We start from the raw sequence: 22,103 nt of genomic DNA on the forward strand, positions 1-22,103 counted from the left end.
TTCTAAGGACGTATGATTCCCCATAATGCCCGGCTGCTTACCAGCGAGGGGCAGTTGTGTGCGTGGGTCTGCTTCTCTCAGCTTGAGCTTCTTCCCAGCTCCGGTGTGCCTATTTCCAGTGACTTTCAGTACAAGCTTCTCTGAGTGGTTTGCTGAGTCTGGCTGAACCTATCTTCATGAGGCAATCAATGTGCCTGCTCCCGTCCTGGTGTCCGTTCCACTAGCCTGTTCCTCTTCATTCCTTCTTTCTGCCTCCCCATTGATGACATAACTTCATTACATCGTGTTGCCTTTTCCTTCTCTCCACAGCAGTTGTTTTCCAAATAACTTTTCATTGGTCAAAGAACTTTGCATTAAACAGCAACAGCAAACACCCAGAAACTTCCATGCCTTAACGGCTAGAGAACCAGATGGAGAACAAGAAACCGGAGAGTGCATGGAGTCTTCTGAATCACCCTTCTTTGCTCCCTCTAAACTTTTTTATATTCCTGATGGCCTCATCGTTAAGAGTCTGATGTTATCATCAACGATGGGGCTTTCCAACCCCCATGGCCACACTCCCACATCTCCCCCTTCTTTATTAATATCAACCATTTTCTCGACACGAATTACCACTCCATATATAACAGGCCGAACCCATCTTCATGAGGCGATCAATGTGCCTGTTCCCGTCCTGGTCTCCATTCTGCTCGCCTGTTCCCCTTTTCATTCCTTCTTTCTGCTTCTTTATTGATGACACAACTTCATTACATTGTGTTGCCTTTTTTTATCTTGAGGGCAGGCTCCCCTCTTATACCCTTTTCTCCACATCAGGCCTTTTCAAAAACAACTTTTCATTGGTTAAACAACTTTGCAAATAACAGCAACAGCAAACACCCAGAAACTTCCATGCCTTAACGGCTGGGGAACAACCCGAGACTGCATGGAGTCTCCTGAATCACCCTTCTTTGTTCCCTCTAAACTCTTTTACATTCCTGATGGCCTCATCGTTAAGAGTCTGATGTTTTCATCAACCACGGGGCTTGCCCACTCCCATGGCCACGATCCCAAATCTCCCCCTTCTTTATTAATATCAACCATTTTCTCGACATGAATTACCACTCCATATATAACATAGGGTAGTTATTAGTAACCTCGCTCAGCAAGAGGTGCAGTTCAAAGCCACGCAATGTCTGGCTTCTGGATTCCTCAGCCATGTAGGCCAGCGTGAGGCAAACTGAAAGGAATTAACTCGAGCAATCGGGGAGAAGGGCGTGTGGTTAGAGAATATGAGAATAGAATAGATTTAGCAGATTTGCTAAAAAAAAAAAAAAAAAAAAAAAAAAGAATGGTCCAGGCAACTGGAAGAAGACTACGCTTGGTATGTAATTAATTTCAGGAGGTTAGCATCAGTAGTTCAATATTGAGAAGTGAGCTTCAGTGGGGAGTGAGTTACAACATTTTTCAAGGGAGGTGGAACGATTTTGGACACTACATTGGTTTACATGATTACGTACATGTGTCATGTTCATATAGAATAAATTTCTCAGTCAAAGAAGTTTGCCATTTTGAAACAAATTCAAGTAAATTGGTACCAACTCTCTTCTGTAGAAATAGGTACACAAAGATGTGTGTAAATGATGCAGTTTACTACATGAAGTAATTGTGCCAAGCTACCACAGTAGGTATCACCAATTTAAATACAGTATTATAAAAATCTTACTTTTAACTCCTGTGAATTAGTACAATGGCTATATTTACATCAGCTGTAACAAAATATTTCCTTAGCCTTGCTTCTCCAGCAGGAGGCTCTATTACATTATAGTCTATTTAAAGTCCTATTAGTAGCCAAACTGTACAGTTTGGAATTTATGTAATTCTTTCGCTTCAGTACTGTTATTTTATGTTGCATTTCCTAAATATAGAGTTGCAGCAACAATATTGAGGCCTTAGACAATTAAAACTTTGACTGCCACACGGTGGCACTGAAGGCCTACAAGCGCTTACCCTAGGCTCCGTGGAGGTGGGTTGTTGTAATGATATTAGGAGACAACTGAGTTGTCTTCTAGTATCATTACTCCTAATACCAGTCTAGTCATATTAGCGCACGAGAGTACAAGCAGAGATTAGCACCACCTGCATCATCTGCAGCACGCAACAAGTGGTATTTAGATATAAAACACGCAGCCATCTGTCATATTACCACACAGCAACGTCTGAAACGCTGTCAACTCTCTTGACATCTTGCAGGAGGGAAAGGTGCAAGAGCTACAGAAAGAATTAAAACAATGATCATGCCACTGTACCTTTGTCGTTTCATTTGTTGTAACTTGCAGTAAATACACACACTACAGAAAAATGCTGTACTATAATAACATCTGTTTAGTTATCTTGGCTAAGCATACTTAGCCAATACCTCCTCTATCTACGTTATTCTTAAAGGTAAATCTAAAATCATGATTTGTTTTTAAAGAGTCAAGATTTCTTCTAACAGGATTGAAGGTTTAGTACTTGTGTCTATTACTTGCTTTATTTCTAGATATGTAGCAAGCTTCCCAATAAAAAGATGTCATGACACAGTATTAAATTAAATGCATGTGCTTGCAGTTTCAAAATAAGAGGCAAGAACTACATAGTTCACAGTACAATTGACACTTTATTCCATTGTGATGGGGATATATAGTAATGAAACTGCAAGGATCACAAAAAGAAAAAAAATCAAAGTGCAAACCTCTATTAGAATAGATTATGGAATGTACTGATGTTTTTGGCACAAAAAGTGGGAAACTATATACTGCAGCGAGATTTTAAGTTTGATGAAATGTAACACTTCTGTGTTCAGTAGTCATATTTGTGTACTGCAGAACAATACAATGTAAAACAGTGACTAACACGATTCACATGCAACTCTAAACAAGTTACATCATACGTCCAGTTAAAACTTTTCTGAAAATACACGAGCTCCAATGATACTTTGTTCACAATCACTTAACAAATACCATTCTTTAAGCAGTCTTATCTTTTCAGCTTCCTTACTGATAAAAACAAAAATAGAGAATCTTAAATAGTAAATTATTTTCCCAAAATGATTCTACATGAATGCCAGTATTTTGTATTAAAGTAATTTGGCTCTGACTTAATTGATAAAATGTTTAAGAAGATGAGTGAAATCAAAAGCTTATTTTTTTTCCATATTTCATCCCCAATTTGCTGTGAACAAACAGAAAAAGCAGATTCCTTGTTCTGCATTTCACTGAATGTTTATTTTTAAAACTGGACATGATGCTGCCTATGACCTCTGTACCTATTACATGGAAAACACCCAAAAAGTCAGAGAACAGCTTCATAGTGGCATCTATTTAAGACAAAAAAGGATTATATTAGCGTGGAAATGACAAAAATGCAGGAATGGAAGAATTCAAGATTATCTTGTAAGTACAGTATGCATTCATATTTTCATTGCAGAGAGAGATACTGTATTCACATTGTTAAAGAGAGAAACCCACATAACACAGATCTTTCTAAACTCATAGTAAAGATAATAACCATGAAAGATCTTTAATGCACATTGCCGCTCCTTCATTTGATCTAAGCTAAACTGCTTGGTCATAGAAAAAAAAAATACTGATGAGTAATTCAAACCCCATTGCTGAGCTATTAACCACAATATCTTCTGCACTGACCTTCTATGTCATACAGCCTAACAGCTGTTATCAAATGTTTTATGTGGGCAGTTCAGTGTCTCATCTCCTTTTTTGGTTTGGGATCTCATCTTATTATTTATATTAATCAAGGATGATGATTCACATCAGACATTTGAGAAATGTTCAAGTGACAAGATGCACAGGACACCCATTAGATGTATGTGTGTTACAGCAGAAATGTCCTCGCAACTGAATTCTTTGTTTGGGCAGTAGAAAAAGTAGCAAACAGAAAGAAGTAGCAGCATTTGGCATGACTCTAGTTCTTAGTACCATACTGTAAATGCACAAACTGAAATGCTTTTAATGTTGTTGCTTGTTTTTTAATGCGATAACAAAGCGCAATGCTAAAAGCAGAGAAGTGATGGCAATCCCATTAACCAGTTTAGGTAACTTTTGGCATCAAAGATGCATGTATATTAAGAACCTATCACACCTACGACAAACTCTGTCAAATGGAAACGAAGCACACATGATTTAGAGCACCCAAATTCTGCACCTAAAGTTAGAGTACAATTTGAAATAACCACCTGAGGGAATTCAAATTCCTCAGCCAATCCTCTCCTCTTTCTGTATGCCAAAATACAGCCTTGAAGGCAAGGAAACCTAAATGGCAATAATACCAACAACCTCTCTGGAAAATGAGGTGTTTCTCAGCTCTGAGGTCTGCTCTTCCCTCTCCCTCCCTTGGGAAAGCCATTATCACCTATTCTGTTGCTTTCAGAGACACAAGGTATCAACAATGTCCACCACATTTTTCTCTTTTCTGGAGCAATCCTGAAGAGGAGTCACCTCCCTTGTCACTCTCTAGATGTACAGCCCTTGCTGACAGTCATCCTTCCAGCTCAAAAGAAGTCCCTCAGAGTAAAAATGGACACCTCGGTTTCTCCTCCCACCTCGCACCTAGTCAAGGAGGGAGAAAATTTAGGACTGTCCACTGTGGAATGAACAGCAAGGAGACGGGAGTGCAGAAAAAGAAGACTGAAGTAGGAGAACTGAGGCAGCAGAAGGAAACTCCACTTGGAGTTAAAAGAGAAAAGTGCTTATTGTACCATAAACTAGAAGCTGTAGTCGGAGAAAGAGAGGGCAAAAATACAACTAGAAGTTTGAGGCATGAATTGAATGGAAATCCCACAGCCTAGCTGGCACAAGCCAGCTGGATGCTCCCGCTCCCAACTGAGATGATGGAGAGGGACTGAAACAGATAGGCCAGGAGAGTACAGACAAGTCAGGGGGTTCTGTTCAGGCTTTTTACAACAGCCTCCACAGATACAGAAGTTTTTAAGCATAAAGCTTGGCTCTAGAAGTTATAGTTAAATACTAAAGGGTTATTTTTTGGCACAAAATCTTTGTTTAGTATGAATTCATTTTAAAATGCAAGACGCTGTACCAGATACATAAAAAGCACTGAGGGAAGGGGAGAACAGAGATTTCCCACTGCAACATTTACATCTTCAGAGCCTGATCACGTGGGTCAAGCTGAAATGGTAGCTCATGGAAATGGAGGAGACAAGGGAGAAACATCAGGAGAATCCTTTGGGACAGCCACAAAAACAGCTGCTGTTTGGCTGGTGAAGGACCTCCTTTGGGACACACCTTTTCAGATACATTTCATTTGCTCGTCATTGTTCTCTCCCTCACGGTGCCTCGTGTCATCACAACGTACAGTGCGCCCAGACATGAGATGCATCCTGCCATGGCTGCCAGGATGTTTGCTCCACATTAGCCACTGATGTGAGGTGAGAGATGCCCTGTGGAGAACCTATAGATATATGTACTTGTGTTTCCAACCTTATGGTTGTGTGGAAAATCATGTGGGTTTCCAGAGGACACCAAAGTGTGCACTTGGTTAATACTATTTGCTGTGCTACAGAACGCATTGCTAACCTCCCTGCTGCTGCTTGCTTCTGACTGTACCTCAGAAACATGCCACAAGTGGTTCAGGAAAGGTGGAGGAGGTGCCTAGGAAGTCGATAACATGTTCAGACTATTCGTCAGTCTCCGGAGAGTTCCCACTGCTGCCTCTGTTTGGGAATTTCTCCATCCTTAGTTTACAAATGGTTTACCAAGAAGCATGTGAATACAATGGGGAATGCTTCACTTTACTGTGGTGAAAAAAAGTATGACTCAGTGGGTAAACATGTAGTGGAATTTGCTACAAAAACTGTATTTGTTTTAAATGAATACCACAGTAAATATTCATGCAATTAAAAAAATAAGATGGTCATTGTTCCAAGGAAAACTACCCCAAGGGCAGATAAAGTACACATGCCAATCTTTCAGGAAACAATAGCTTCCCTTATTCATGAGCATAATCCAGGAATAACTGTCCTTCAACTCATTCTATCAGCCTTTCCTTTTGAATTTTGCTAGTATGTGGCCTCCAAAAGAAGAGAAAACAGCAGAACTAAGGGACAAATACATGGAAAGTAAACAATAGAATAAAAAAACAATTTTGCTTACTTTCAGAGTTTTAACTTTTCCAAGAACATCTGAACTTCTCATTTTTGTCGTCCAGGTGCTCCCTGGGATCTGGCCTTTAAAAAAAAAACCCTCTCTTTCTCACTAAAGTGAATACAAAGCACGAGCAGCAAACCAGGACCTGAACTTGCAGGACATGTCATATGTGGCTGCACTGCAATTTCTTTCTGTCATCCAAGTTTCCCAGGCAGACATTGCCCTTGAATGCACCCGCCAGAGAAAGCTTTTCCCAAAATTGCTACCTGGCGTCTGAAACTGATTCTAGGCATGATTCTGCCCAGCAGCAGCAATGTGATATGGCTGAGACAGTGAGCAGTCTATTGCCCACTGTTCCAGCTTCCCAACCACACAAGATACCAAGTTCATGAGCCCCCTGAACTTTTAGTCCCCACCAACACCTTGCATTACTGAAAGAAAAGAGAAAAAAGGAGATAAAAGACTGAAGAAGGAAAAAAAGACGCAGATCAAGGAAGCAAGAGAAAAAGACAGGAGAAGGCAACAGTACAGAAACAGAGGTTCTTGAAGTGTTGAGAATTAGTTGGTTTTCATAAAATTTTCACACAGATAAGTTAAATCACTAACATAAGGGGTTAGTCATTATAAGCGTCTTCTGCTAGCCCATGGGACTAACATACTTCAGTTATGCACCCCTCAAGAAAAGCATACATCCACCTTAAATACCATCTGCAAGGACATAATAAAATTACACAAAGCAAAAAATTTGTAAACAAGGGTTAGTAGCACAGTGGTACAGTAGATTGTCAATAAAAACAATAGAAGTGTGGATACAGATTCGTCTACCTTGTGTGTAACATTATTGCCAGTTACAAGGGAGGGACTCTGTAAACTCATAATTCTGAAGTTTTGTTAATAAGCACAGAGCAACAGGTGAGTGCCCCATCTACTTTCTCCAGTTCTGTGTTGGCTATTGGAATCAGCATGTGGTCCTTCAGTTTTTCAAAAACCTATTTAGGAAAGAAAATAGAACAGAAATCATTACATTTTACACTTACTATTTTCCCTTTTCTCTAACTATTTACAGAATGAACAGGCATGGCTGGCTCAGTGGGTGCTAAGCTGTCTCATGGTTTGTAATCAATGCTAACATTTACGGTGTATATGGCCTTCTGCCTACAGCTCTCAAAAGGTTCACAACCAACAATAGTGCAGCAAGGGGAACTGTTACTGCTCCCAGTCGTGCCGAAGAAGCACCAGGGGCACAAGAGACAAAATTAAATCAATAGTGGAGATGAACATAGAGCCCAGGCCCGACACCTTTCAAAAGCCAGTGCTTTTGCCCTCTGATTTTTTCCATGACAGGATATAACCCATTCTGGAAAGCACCGAATTTCAGTGCCCAGCGACTTCCCGGAAAGGCCAGGATGCTGGCGGGCTCCCAGCCATGCTCAGCACCTCTCTCACCTTTGCGCTCTCTGGGTACTCCTCGGGGGCTCGGTGCAGCAGGACGTGGCCTTTGCTGGGAATGTTTAAGTAGATGCAGTTTGCGGCAGCATCATCGGGCACTGTCAGCTTGTCATAGCGGTGGTCACTCATCTGTTGCATGGTCTGCCAGGAGACAAAAAGTGCAGCTACTTAGACCAAACGCTTTAGAGGGGTCCACACAAATACAAGAACAGAGCCTTCAAAAAAGTGCTAATTGCGACTGCCAAGTCAGCCAAGAGCCATTTTGCTATACAGCAAGTAAGGAGATCTGTCTTTATCTCTGCCTTCAAGGAAGAATCTACTAACCCTACCCAAAAAGAGCAGTAGAAAACCTCTGTCAAACAGTTCCTGGAAACGGCAGGATTAAGCAGTGTACTCAACGAGTAGTCCGTGGACTTTTCCTTAAGGAATGCACATTGAGCATGCAAACCTCCCGCTCACTTTGACAGAAACTATAGGTGTTCAGCACCTTTGAGAAAAGCAGCCATCATTCAATATTTATAAAACGAGTGTGAATTAACACAAACAGGACAGGAACGGCTCCCAGCTTGGCTATCAGCCCAATCTTAATTCTTTTCAAGGACCTCCTTTCTGCTTTCCAAGCAGTTACTCTTTCACTAGGCACCTGTGCCGGGGCGCGAGAAGGCACGTCTGAGTTAATCCTCGTTCCCAAGGGGACAACACAATAACCTTGTCAGAACAGTAGAGCTGGTGGCTTTCAGAAGTTGGGTTTATAAATATAGGGCTCATACTCAAATTTGGATCCTGGCAGAATTTCCGAGACAGAGACTCTCAGCACACGAGAAGCCTGAGATCGCGAGTTTTGGATTAGGCTCAACTTTTTACTAAAGATAGAAAAAGCCTGGAGACGAGAAGCCTGGCTCCCCTTTGTATCACTCCAGCTTTATACCAGTGTCTCTGACAGACCTAGAATAATGCAGAAGCAAACAAAGCTCAAAGCTTTGGCCCTATCCAAAGCCTAAGCAAATTCAAGTGTTTCAGTTTCTCTCCTAGTCCTCCTGTGTTCCCACACAGATTTTTAAGCTTTTTTTTCAGCTTAAAATTACTCATATTAGAATTATGTTAAAAATAAACTAGCACTCTGTTCACAAAATTCTTCAACTAAATTCCCTTCTCAGGGGAGATCTACATCATGTAGCAGAGAGCAAACTTTGATCTTAGGCACAGTTATCTTCAAATTACTGGTAAGGTCATTTGTACTGCTACTCATTCATAAAAAATGCCATATGGAGCTGAATTAGAACAACTGCATCTCCAACATATTGTGAAGCACCATAACAACTCACACTTCCACAGCTACAGTAATTCCTTTATAGGCCTGGATGCATTTTTCATGTTGCAGCCTGAGTCATCCACATCCCGTGGAGAACATGGAAACTCATAGCGAAGAATGCAATGCATTCTTGAGGAAGCATTATCAGATTGTTATTTCTTGTTCCTACTTAAGTTATGAATCTCAGCTGAGCTCCCAAGGTCACATCTACCTCCATAAAAGGTTAATGTGTTTTGCTGGGGAAAAATCCTTGCGCCTTTACTTTACCGGATGTATTTTTATTACCGCACTTACCATGTTTGACTTCCCTATTTATGAATTTGTTTCCGCTCCGTTGCCATGATGTATTTTTTTAAAGCTCTCCTCGATGCTGCAGGCATCCAGCAGCAGGTGACACGCCTGCACCCCCTGCTGCTGCTGTCCCTGGTAACAAGTCTGCAGACTTGTCCTCTACCCACAGCCTCCCTTTCCTAAATAATCTTTTTAAATCTGGATTAAGGAAACTTATTAATTAAATCCACACTGAAACACACATAGTGGTAGAGGAAAAGCCACTGCCTGGCTTTCGCTCAGCTCCCAAACAGTTGTGCTTTCTCCAGTCCTTGTTGGTAATAGAATCCTATATTACCAGTTTTCTGTAGAAACAGTTCGTTCATCAGAAATGCATTGTGACTCACTCTGAAACATTTCCATAAGAAATTATAAATTAATTCTCAAACAGAAGGGTATGGACACATCTGCCATTCATTTGCTTCCATAAAATGCTCCAAGTTGGAACACCCACAGTGAGCAGAAATGAAGAACAAGTGCAAGGCCCTCACTGAGCAGACACGAACCAGCTTCAGGAAACCTGGGAGATGATGGTGAGGGCACGTTAGGAGGATTGATTTCAAAAATAAAAAGCACAGAAGTGGTGTATGAATTAATTTGGGAACAAGTGAAGAGAAAAAATGAGTAAAAAAATGAGAAAGAGAAGCATGGGAGTCTGAGTACCTGGCTGCGGCAGTGGGGATGGGTTCTGTTAGCAACAACACCACTGCAAGATAGCATTTACTAGTAACTGGTGGTTTGACAATATAAAATTACTCTCTTCCTTGGCTTTTAAGATAAGAAGGAAATCATATTTGCAAGCTTTCATCCCTGTTATAACTATGTCTGCACGTTGAAATAAAATTCCAAAAACCAATTTGTTGAGAGTGTGTACAGGCAAAAACACCCCAGACCTGTGCCACAGGGAGACTGTGGATCCAACAGAAATATGCTGATACGATGTAATCAGGTTATTTTAACCTGACCCATGGTCTTACATATTTCTATGACATAGAGTCACTGAGCACATGCACCTGGCCAGACAGGACTACAAGGCAGAGAAAAACACAAAAGCAAGGTTCTTTGATCATATTTTCTATCAAATAACACCCCAAATACGTATTGTTTTGGGAAAAGTTAAGTTTACAAAGACTATAGCCCTCGCACAATGCGTTCGGGCTGGCTTTCTGCCCACAAACATATGACCAGCTATGTTAACAGTCAGGCATTTCCCGCATGCCTAGTTTTTCTGGGAATTTTCTTCAGCCCAGAGAGGGTAATTTTCATTGCACATTCTCTCAGCCCTTAGTCATGCTTTCCTTATGTTGAAGTCATTCGCATAGCCTAAAATGCTTTTTCTATAGTTTTTACAGTGTGTCCTCAGACAACTGAGGTAATGGATAAGCTAAATAATCCTAAATATGAAGCAGCATTATGCATGAAGGAAAAATGCGTATGTGTTCAAGGCCTATTATCACAAGCTGAGCTGAGCTGACCACATGCACATTTAAGGCAGGCCAGGCCCAGACACTTTGTCCCTGTAGAAGGAAGGCCCCAGCTGGAGCCCTGCTGCCATCTGGGACCTGCTCACATGCCGGTAGCTATGGGATGCAGTGGCCAGCCCCATGCCTTTTTACCTCCAGCACCCCACAAGCAAAGACAAACACACAGCACCTGTTCTTCTTCCAACATGACAGCAAACACTGTATGTAAGAATGCCCGCATCACGTTGATAGAGAAACAAAATTCAATTTTCAGGCTCCGATTTTAGTTTTAATTAGCTCTCCTTTCCTAGCCCTTAGCATTTAAGAGAAAAAACAAACATGCAAGTGCATGCAACTCCATACCCACAGGATCATTCCCCTTCTACATTCTATCCAGTTACCTTTCCTCAACCCTTCTAGTCATGGTATTCTTATAAAAAACTATTTACGATATTTTTTCCATCCCTCCTCTCCTCATTCTTTCCAAGCATATCCAAGTTTTGCCTGTTTTACACTAAAGCGTAAGAAACACTTGGCCTGGGTTACAGAGCAAACTGGGAGATTTTAACCCAACAGATTGAAAGCTGTGAGAAGAAATTAAGCTACATCAGGTCTGCCTGCAATGATGAAAATGACGGCTTTTTGGGGTGCAGGGTGACCTATGCTGATGAGAAGAGTAACCCAGCAATAGGCAGTAACATCTCCCTCGCTTGGCTGGGCAGTCTGGAAGCACAGTGTGCTTTTCTTCTGCTTGGAGGAAGGAGCACTTGTCTAGGAATATAAATTATTGCTCACTATCAGGAAAATAACTTGGAGGAAGCAAGATGAAGCTCCTGGCCCTTAGAATTCCTCTGCTTTTTGCACCAGAAGAGACAAAGAACAATCAGTACCCAAACTCCTTTTCCACACCATTCATGGTGTTACAGGCATCTATCATCCCCTCTTAGCTGTCTCTTTTCCAGGTAATAGTCATAGCTTGCTTAATTTGTCTCTTTATGCAAACTTTTCTGGGTATCTGTCCATCTATTACCCTTTTCCAAGTCTTTCCATTTAAATTTTTTTTTTTTTTAAATGAAGGGATGGTGCACGCAAAAGGCATGTAACAGCCAACACACAGCACACAGACACACCACAGCTTTAACTGGTGGCGTAATAATGTTCTCCATTTGTCTTTCAGCTCAGATGACAATCTCAATTTCTTGATCAGATCTTATTTCTGTGGTAATGACCAGCTGGAGCACATTATTTCTTACACGAAGTTCACATTAGCATTCTCCCAGCCCCATCACTTAACATTCATCTACACTGAATTTCATTCACTGTTTTGTTGCCCTGTCTCTGCCTCTTAAGTTCGCTTCGTCACATTTGGAAGAAATAATTGACACTGGAGCAAGAAAGCAGCAGCCTTGGGCTTGAACAGGAGAGTGGGGCTGGGGAGCTGTGCCGTGGTATTACCCGCCTGGGTGCCAGTGCCCAGCCTGCACATGCACCACAGCATGCGACATTTTCTGAGAGCTTCCCTGAACGCAGCAGTGACAAGAGCGACCCCGACCAGATGGGCAGGAGGGAACAAGAGAGGGGAGCTGTTAGAGCCAGTGCCCTGATCGAATGCCAGGGTCTGTCAGGAGCATCACGCCAGTAAGGTGGAGGAGCTGGAGGAACAACAGTAGGAAGGGGACAGCACAGCCGGTCTGTGCAGCGCAAATAGCACTAGGAATGATCTGAGTGTTTTTGTAAGGAACACAGACATCTCCTAAAGATATAATATACTTAATACAATATAAAAATAAACCCTGCAGATGCAAGCACAGGATCCCACGAGTACAACAGAACACCGCACACCACACCTAATCCAAACCAGCCATGCTGCCCCCAGTCGGCCATGGCCACGGCACCCAGTCTGCAGTGGGCATGCAGCCAGCGTGCGGCTTTAATCCCCGCCTGCCCCCACATGTCCTCGGCAGCTGGGCTTTGGGCCCTTTCCTCCCTCCTGCGCCCTCCCAGTCATCTTTTCCAGAACGCTGAGTTCCCTAAGACGCCTCTCCCACCCCGGCCCACGGCATGGCTGGGCTCAGGCCACCCTTTCCTTCACCACAGATGTGTGGCACTGCACGGCCCCTCACAGCGCCTCATGGCCCCTCACAGCACCTCACCGGCCCCTGCCCACAGCAGCGCCTCAGGGCCGCTGTGTCCCAAGGTGGGGAAGAGGAAGCGGCTAGCCTTTGCTGTTGCTCTCAGCCAGACGCCTGCAGGACGAACATCCTGTCGTTTGGGACAGGAACCCAGGGAGAGAGCAGGCAAAGGAAAAATAAGGCACAGGAATGTGAGCCCTCATTTACGCAAGTCGAATGACATCGCCTGTCAGCCTCTGACCCAGCTCCTGGTGATGACAAATGCATACGTAAAGTGACACTTGCCTCGCCTTTTATAAAAACAAAACACAAACCAAAAAAAAAAAACCAGCAACAAAAAAAGCAACAAAACAAACCAAAAACAAATACAACACTTTATTCTATAAATACACTTGAGTCTGTATCTTACAAAAGACTCAGCTCTCCTGCCTACATACAAACTGAACAACACTGACCCTCAGTTCAGGGCAGCAGATTCATTACAACATCCAACCTTAATTAAAAGAAAAGCACAAGTAGTTGCCTTTTTAAAACAGCAGGTCATCCGGTACCCGGTGAAGACCTGTGTCCTCTGAGATGCCACACACCCTTAATTCATGAAGTAATGGAAAATCAGGAGGAGCTGAAAGCATGCAATGTCTCACAGGACCTGATCCAGAGCAAGCAAATACGTGCTAAAGGAAAGTGCACAGAATCCTATAAATTGACTAATTTTCCTACCTATAATGCTGAGAGCACATGCTTTTTTTTTTTTTTTTTTTGAATTATTTTAAGGAGCAGGTTGTCAATTGTTCTCTGGATTTCACTAACTTCTTTGCTGCTGCATTACACAAGTCAGGATTCATCTGCACTTTCTGCTAATTCCCTACCTGAAGTCATCCTCCTTGGGTTATTAATATTAGTAATCATTTCCACAGCAACCCTTTGTGATATCGTAAATAGAGGATTATGACTTCATGCAGGGAATAAGCAGAGGCACAAATGATGAATTCTTAAGGAATAAGAGATAATGTGTGCATGCAAACTGCTGCATTACTAGAAAAGAAAGCCACTGTACAGACAATAGCAGGAGCAGCTCCGGATTAGCCTTTTTGTATTGCCTGGGGAGTATGGGCTGTTTTGTAAGCACACAGGATATACGACCTTTTCTTCTAGGTGCCCATTCTGGAGACACTTCTGTGAGCTGGGAAGTCCAAAGCTTTTATGCAGGCATTACGTCCCTGCTGTAGTGCAGGCAAACAGCATTCTGCTCCTTAAAGCTGGCACATGCTGCAGGGACTTGAGCTATCCAAGACACAGTGAGAAAAAAAGGCATTTAATCACAGGGATGGGGGCAACTCTGCCAATGCTGTAACAGCTCCTTGTGCCCAAGTCTTTAAAAGCATGGCTGTGATCGTAGCTTTGGATACAGACTAGTTGGCCTAGCTGCCCAAAAGAGATTTCTTTCTATTGTGTGCTTACGATGTGGTTTTCTTAAGACTTCCTTGACCTCTGTCAAAATAGAGGGGCTGCATTTGTAATAGCGTCCTCCAGGGAATGCTCCAGAAGATGGATGAACAGCTCCACTACCCACAGAAGATACTGAACAGAAGAGTTGATAACAAGGCAAAGCGATAATGTCCAATCTTTTATTCAAGGGAGAAAAAAGGATAGGTATTTGCTGAAGTCAGAGTACTCCAGTACTGTATGTACTCTTCTTTATGATCAGGAGAGTATCAATCTCACTGACTAGTGAGGTTGGGGCACTGGGGAGCAGCTCCACATGCAGGTGTCTCCAGCACACTGGGTCCCACACAGGCAGCACTGCTGGGGGAAGCGAGTGGAGGTGAGCCCAGCCGTGTTCACTGCAGTGGCTTGTCACCTGGCCACACTGCTCACAGCCCAGACATCGCCCGGCCACACTGCCTCATGCTTGGCAGAGGGCAGCCTCACTTCCAGCAGGAGAATTTTCAAGATTTAGCATACGGAGAGAGCACAGACAGGAGTGTCAGCACACACTGGGGCACTGATCCCATTGCAATCCTAGCATTTGCCTTTGCTGCTGAAAGTGGACCTGACTCGGCCCCCGGCCGGCTCCTGCTCCTCTGCTGTCCCAGCAGGAGCCCACACTACACCCCTGGGTGTGGACAGCAGGAAGCAGAGCGTGCACCAGCAGCACCGCCTGGCACCTGCCTGGACATCGACTCCTCATGCTCATGGTCAGGGCCCCAGCCAGAGCCTCCAGAGATGCAGGATCAGAGCCCAAAGGTGACACGTTTGGAGAACTCCTGGCCTCACTGAGAGAACTGGAAAAAAAAATTGCCCCAGGCTTTATCTGCCCAACAACTATGGCAAACATTCGGCGATGGAATTATGAATGGGGTTAACTGCAAGAAGGAATTAAATGCACGCTGCAAGCAGCAGAGGGAAGCTAACATTTCAGATGTGAAACCAGGACAGGCCACGGTAGTTTCTGTAGTTAATTTGTCTCTCTCTTTCACCCAGTTTCCTTAAGCTTCTCTTTTCAGCTGCAGCCCAAATAAATATTCTATCCTTGCCAGAGTCTGAAGAGGATTTCATGGTTAAAATGTCACTTCTGATTTATTATCTGCTTCTAGCATGTGCTCTATAATCCTAAACCCTGTACACTCATTTTATAGTTCACTTGCAGTGCTCTCCGTTACACTCCTGATAAACAGCACTCTGCCAGACTTGAGCACCAGATGTCCTTTCTTTTTCTGTTTTTATGGAATCATATGGATACATGAGTTGCACCAGCAAGAACAATCAAGAAAAACTGCTGTCTTTCAAATAAGACTGCTAACAGGAAAAAAAAAATAATCCTATTTTAATTATAAAATCTTAGTCTAGCATGACACAGTATCTCATCTGTTGCCCACAGAACAAAACCAACTGGACTACCATAGCTTCTCAGAAACATCAGCTTTCTTGTACAAGAGCATTTCCAGAGCAGACATGAAGAATGGCAACAACAAAGCCGAGGCTTAACACAAGGAGCCATCCAGCTAAGGGAGCAGCACTCTGGGCTGCCACAGGCTATGACTTGGTAGGTGCTCAGGGGACTGCACGGCCGCACAGGCTGCGGGGATTGGTGGACAGGCACTGCTATTGCTCCATCAATCAGCCCAAAGTCAGGCAGCAGCTTTTAATTCTGAGGATCAGCATCTCATAGGGATCCTAAGGCGGTTTTATTTCCACCAGTGTGTGAGACTGATTACCAACTGATTATTTTTTTTTTCAGAGGGAAGCGAATAAATACAAAAATCACTTAGGTCAAAAAGCAAGAATTCAAACATTAGACAAAGTTGGGGAGAAGCAGCACAACCATTCCTATCGTTTCTGGGGGAGATGCTTTACATACTTCTTTCTTTTCATATAATTTCTTTGAAGAGAACCTCAGCTCGCAGAGCGTGAGCAAATATAACCCTTACACACATGTGAACATGCTACTCAGTCTCTGATGCACAGAAATACACTGAAAACTGACAAAATTGATTTTCTTTTAAACAACAAACTGCTAGATTACCTTGTTATTTAGTGTACTTTCTTCAAAATGTATCCATTTTTCACTGCACCTTGATTAATGGTGGTATCTGCTCTATTTAATGGCTAGTTATCAGCATCATTTAATCAGCTTATACAAAAATATTTTTGGCTACAATAGCTAAATTTATGCACTGCAACATGATTAGCCGAGCTGTGCAAAAGGCTTTAATCAAACTGATGAGTTCTCAGATTAGTCCTGGCTCAAGTTCAAATTGCAGCTCTGAGTAACCAGTATTGTACTTGAATTTTGCTCATGTTTATAAACACTCTATACAAGAGTATGGTTGTCTGGATATCTGCAAACTTCATCAGGCTGCAGCTCACGAGGCATTTTGAGTCTGAGCCTGAATATTTGGGATAGTGCATATTTCACAGGGAAAGACACAGAGCACTTTCCATCCCAGACTAAATCAATCTCACGGCATCAGGAACATCAGACCTTTTCAACCAAAGCCATTTGTCATAAGTTCCTCAGGGAAGAGCAGAGGGCGATGTGGCTCCCAGAGCTCCACGCAGTGATTTCTAATGAGACAGTAACTTCCCCAGGTCATTCAAATGAACGAGCAGACTTAACAGCCACTCAGAGCTGTGCAGAAAACCAAGAGACCATCCTCCTGTTTCACAGCTCCCCTAAGCTCATGCTCATTGCTCATCAAAACAATTAGGCTGCTACCCTATTCCCTCCGTGGCTGTCAGGCTACAAATCTAAGCCAGCCAGGATTGCACTTCCCTTTCTCCCCCTCCATAATTCAAGCAGTGTCCAGCAGGGGAGATCCTGAGCAGATTTGAAACATTGGTTTTATATCAGCTGGGCACTGAGACATTTTAAATCTTGAACTATCACAAGATGGAAAACAAACAAACAAACAACAAACCTCTGCTGAGCTCTGATAGAATAAATGATCCTGTTGGGAAATGTAAAGTCCTGGGATTATGCCCATGAAGAGGATCTATAAAAACCTGAAGAGCAAATGTGCAAGGAAACATCTCTGCACGGCAGTAAGAATGAGAACAGGCTTCCATCTTGCGGGCAATTAAGGACATTTTTAAGCCAGCGTCACATTTTCAAGTTGGTATCACTAGCTTGCTGAAGCCAAGGAGGTGTTCAAGACATGCAGGATGGGTTCCAAAGCTCTTTTGGAACAAGATTTCAGAGTTATTTATTACGTTCACAGTAAATGTATTGCATGTTGCAGATACAGATCAGTAGCCATGGGCACCAATAGCAGCGCTGTTCCTTAAAATAATTTATGCTTTATGATCAGAGCAAGAGATATAAGCTGCATTTAAATTGAAGGGACTTCAGAGGCTTTTCTCACTATAGTTAAGTAGAGCTGTCTCCACCCCTCCCCATCTATTGCTGGCTTCCTCCATGCATGAGTGATCACATTGCATCAAGAAGGCTTTGGCAAAACCTAAGAACAGGTAAGCAAGTCTGCCAGCAAAGAGACCCAGGTTCACAAGGCCCCCTAGCCTGAAGGCTCAAACCCACCCCTCCTCCTTTAAAGCGAAGTGCTCAGAGAATGGCAAGGCTCGGATGACAACTCTCCCTTTCTGCTGAAGCCATCCTGCTATGAAAGCCTGATGCGAGCAGAGAGGAAAAAGTGAACAGAAAGGAACCTGACCCTGTAGCCATCTGATGAAGGGATGGGGAGTCCTGCACCCATGTCCCTGTGGCTGGAGTTCCGTACTGATTTTATCCAGAAAGCCTACCCTAAAAAAATGTACACACAGGCCACCTTCATGACAGGGACCATGCCCCTTTCCCTCCTCCTTTTACTTATCTTCTGGCAATTTCTCACAGCAACATCTGAAGTAAATACAGAGTCACAGAATGGTTTGGGTTAGATGGAACCTTAAAGCCCCAGTTCCAACCCCCTTGCCACAGGCAGGGACACCTTCCACTAGACCAGGTTGCTCAAACATCTCCTACTGCCTTGATAATATCTCTTTCCTCCCTCCTATCACCAACCCGTTGCATTCAATCAAAAAAAATGTAAATAATAACCTGTGTATTCCATTTTATAAATCAATGTAGATAGCTTAAGCTAAATTAATGTCACTGTTCTCTTACCTGATATAAACATTCTTCACAGCTTGCACACACAGGAGATGTACTGATTTCCTATTTCACTGATCTATATCTATTTTAAAATTCCAGCATCCTTGAGCAGTGATTAAAAACAAACAAACCAAGTTTGCAGGTTAAAGAAAATTTTCTTATCTGCTTTACCTTGAGGGCTTTCTGTGCAGCTTCACTTGATCCAATAGCAATCAGGTTTGGTCCAGCCATGCTGCAAAAACTCTTCAGGTGCAAAGAATCATGAACGGGGACTGTGGAGACAGCATAATCCTGTACGAGAGCAAAGAATGGTTGCTATAATTATTTTTAATTAGTCCTATTTCCATAATTATATTGAGACATTCCATAATTAATTGTACTCTCCGCATATTAGCGATAGCAACATATCCCAGGGCACAATGTCAACTGTTTAAGTACAACATACCCCTCTGGACCAGCGTGTCTTGTGCACTGGAGTAAAATCCAGAACATTTTCATAATACTATTGTTGCCACTGTAAAGCAATGCATTAAAATGCGTAATTAAACAGTATGTACATAAAAACTCCCCAGGGACAAGCATTAAGAACACGGTGCTGATACATGAGAACATTAAGAACATGTCAATATGCTTTCAGATAATAACAGCCTCCCACTCTCCAAATTACTTTTATGCAGTGATCCCACAATTCAGATCTAACTTCATTATCTGTCTCTTTAAAGGATGTTCAAACCTTTTCATTAACTTTAGCATTTTTTACAAAGAAATTCTAAACAAACCACTTAAGAATATGACAAGTGTCTTGCCCAGTATAATTTTTCAACTGATCCAGCAGATGATAGTTTCTATTTCCTGTGGCATGAATGAATTCACAAACCTTAAATGTGTCAGCCAGAATTTCTGCACCACGTTGATTTGTCCGCTTGGAAAGACCCACAAAAAATTCTCTGCCTGGAATAAAAAAAAAAAATCACATCAGCTCTTCTGTCAAACAAGCAGATTTCAAAACCAGGCCAACTTTAGAGACATATTGAGGCAACCTTTAATATATTTTCTTATCTTTCTCTTCTTAGGTTGAATAGTAAAACTGAAAATTCAGCTTAAACGCATGCAACCTACAATCGTGAACTGATAATTTAAAGCAATTATTTTTTCCAGAAGATGTGTTTTGCTAGAAGCATAAATAGCTTCCTCTCCTAAAGCCCTGCAATGGTCATTGAGTAAGGAAAGAGAACAGCTGGGCTGGATTAGTACAGCACTGATTGACTATTTCCCCCTCCCTCTGAGATTTCCTCTGGTCTCAAGGCAGCTCTGCAGATGCTGGCACCCTCAAGCTCCAGAGGAAATCAATCGGTGCTGGAGCTGTGCTGTGTTAGAAAGGCCTTCCTTCTTGGCCTGCCTCTTCTGAGACCCTTCCTTCCCCTCCATGAGCGGAGGCAAGCAGCCAGTCTGCTGTGATGCTGATCAAAATGAACAGGCTCATTCAGCGCAGGTGGGGAGCAAGCGTATACACAGCTGATGTGAGAAAATGCCTAATGGGCTTAATGACACAAAAAACACTGTCAGGATCTTCATCCTTGAAGTCAACCATGCATATAAGTTGTCTAGCACATGACATCTGGCAGGCAACTCCACCACTTTCTGCATAAACTAAAATGTACTTTTTGTATTTGATTCGTTGAACCAGTGACAATTGTCTGCATCAAGCCCTCATGATTCCTGAAAACGCGTCTGTGTAAGCATAGCTGCTTGTAATAAGAAATATGAAACAACTGCAGGCAGCTGACTATTGAAAGCATTTTTCTTATTGGTGTTTTACAAGCTAAAATAAAATTTGTATGCACAGTACTGCTCTTTGTACTGTGTGTACTGCTACTTCATTTACTCAGACATTAGGCAGGACATTGAGGGTTGCACTGAAAATTAATCTCTCGGCTACCTGTGTGACATTTAGCAAACAACTGATTTAACAAGCCACATGAACAACATCTTGTTATGCAGACAACAGATAACATGCTGTCTTCTAGGCAGTTGGAATATTTAAACAGCAAATTTACTACCGCTATACCTGTAAATAAGACATCTCCACCATCCAAGGTCGCGTTTTCATCAACCATCTCTACTATATTGAGGTTAAGACTTTCTAGTACTCTCTTCATGGCTTCAACCTGTGTAAGAAAAAGTTGTTTTGATCAGACTTTGTCTGTATCACTGAAAACTTAAAAAAAAAAACACAACAAACACACACAACTCAAACCCTACCTGAAATGCTATCTTTAATAAAAATCAAAGCTCTTTAACACACCAAGAGAAAGATGGACAGCAGAGCCCCTTGTGTCCATGTGTCAACCTCCATTCAGTCAGAGAAAAAAACTGAAATCATTGTGTCCATTTTCTCTATAGTTTTCCAGCTTTCCTGAGAACTAGTTCTCTCTGCACTTCTGAGCTACCACACCAGAGAACTGCAAGACCTGTCATTTCGGTGTGTCTGTGTGCGTCTCCCATTTCTACATGTTGTCAGTGTGGCTTCTTGCTGTGAGGCTGTGTGTGTGGCAGGACGCCTAGGGCTGCCCCAGCCCTTTTCCCACTGCCTAGTGTCCATGACAGAACTGGGGAATTCAGCTTTCCCATTTTTCTTCTTTTGCAAGAGGGCTGCTCCCACAGTTTCATGTCTTTGGCCATCCGCATGAGGGGTTAATACACGTTACATTCAAGCACCACTGTCTTGGTGCCCTGTAATCAAAAAGAAGCACCCACACAACCAACTGCTCCCCAAAGCTTATGACTACACCTTGCACAATATCAACCTGAGTACTGCCTCATCCACAGGAACGTGCAAACTCTGGTCCTGCACAGCAGCACCTCCGTGCTTGGCGAACCCTCCTCGCTGTGGTTAACCAGAGCATTAACACATGGAAGACACAGCGAGGGCCTTTTAGATAGCACTGATTTTTGTATGTCCTTTACCTCTTTAACACGATACATTAAGCATTTCTAGGTAGAACACAGGGAGCTAAAGTAGGTGACACAGTACCTGTCCTCCAGCACCATGCACCAACAGGGGCTACCCTGGCAGCACAGCGACGTGGGCGCCCCAAGCCAGGCCTGTCACAGCAGGGAAAGCAGGCTCAGAGCAATGGCAGCACACTGCATAGCTGTCAGGCCTTCATAAGAGCAGTGCTGACTTCAGGGAGTAAGAGAAGGGGCAGACACAATCCACCTAAGCCCACTTTTGCTGCTCATTTTCCATGACTCGGTTACATGGCACCCGTGTTGCCGCCCCAGCCCTGAAGCACAGGCAGAGCAGGCTGGTCTGCAGGGGCCGCCGGGCAGCTGATGTAGGGACCTAAGGTATGCACCGGGTCAGCATCTTACCACAGATCCGCTGTGCTCTTTGCGGGTACCCCTTCCTCTAGCCCATTTGCCCTGCCCAGTCACTTCACAGACACAGCACAAGCACACTGCTGAAGCACAAGGCTCGGTTTGAGGCTGAGCGGGATGAAGGCAGGTCTCTGTGCCACCTGCGGCATGCTCACGGGTTAAACAGCAACACAGGGCTGCACCCAGGAGCTTCCCCAGACCAAGGGACTTGTCCTCCCTGCTTTGAGATGCAGTCTGGAGCGAGCCTGAAGCACATCCCTTACAATTATTAACGTTTCTTTTTGATCCTGT

At 43.1% G+C, this 22,103-nt stretch overlaps 1 protein-coding gene across 1 annotated transcript in view; it reads right to left on the reverse strand.

The window, feature by feature from the left end:
• Positions 1-3,329: 3,329 nt before the first annotated feature.
• The window catches only part of DDAH1 (dimethylarginine dimethylaminohydrolase 1), a gene marked incomplete at its 5' end in the record, with an annotated part of 53,235 nt that continues 34,461 nt past the window's right edge, over positions 3,330-22,103 (reverse strand). The window contains 6 exons of the mRNA XM_084290862.1: positions 3,330-3,453; positions 6,951-7,126; positions 7,584-7,727; positions 18,603-18,722; positions 19,309-19,382; positions 20,500-20,599. Coding sequence (XP_084146988.1) covers positions 7,010-7,126; positions 7,584-7,727; positions 18,603-18,722; positions 19,309-19,382; positions 20,500-20,599 — 555 coding nt within the window. The 3' untranslated portion in view covers positions 3,330-3,453; positions 6,951-7,009. The remainder of the gene's footprint in view (positions 3,454-6,950; positions 7,127-7,583; positions 7,728-18,602; positions 18,723-19,308; positions 19,383-20,499; positions 20,600-22,103) is intronic.

Source organism: Netta rufina (assembly GCF_964035555.1).
Source record: "Netta rufina genome assembly, chromosome: 8".
Lineage (NCBI taxonomy): Eukaryota > Metazoa > Chordata > Aves > Anseriformes > Anatidae > Netta > Netta rufina.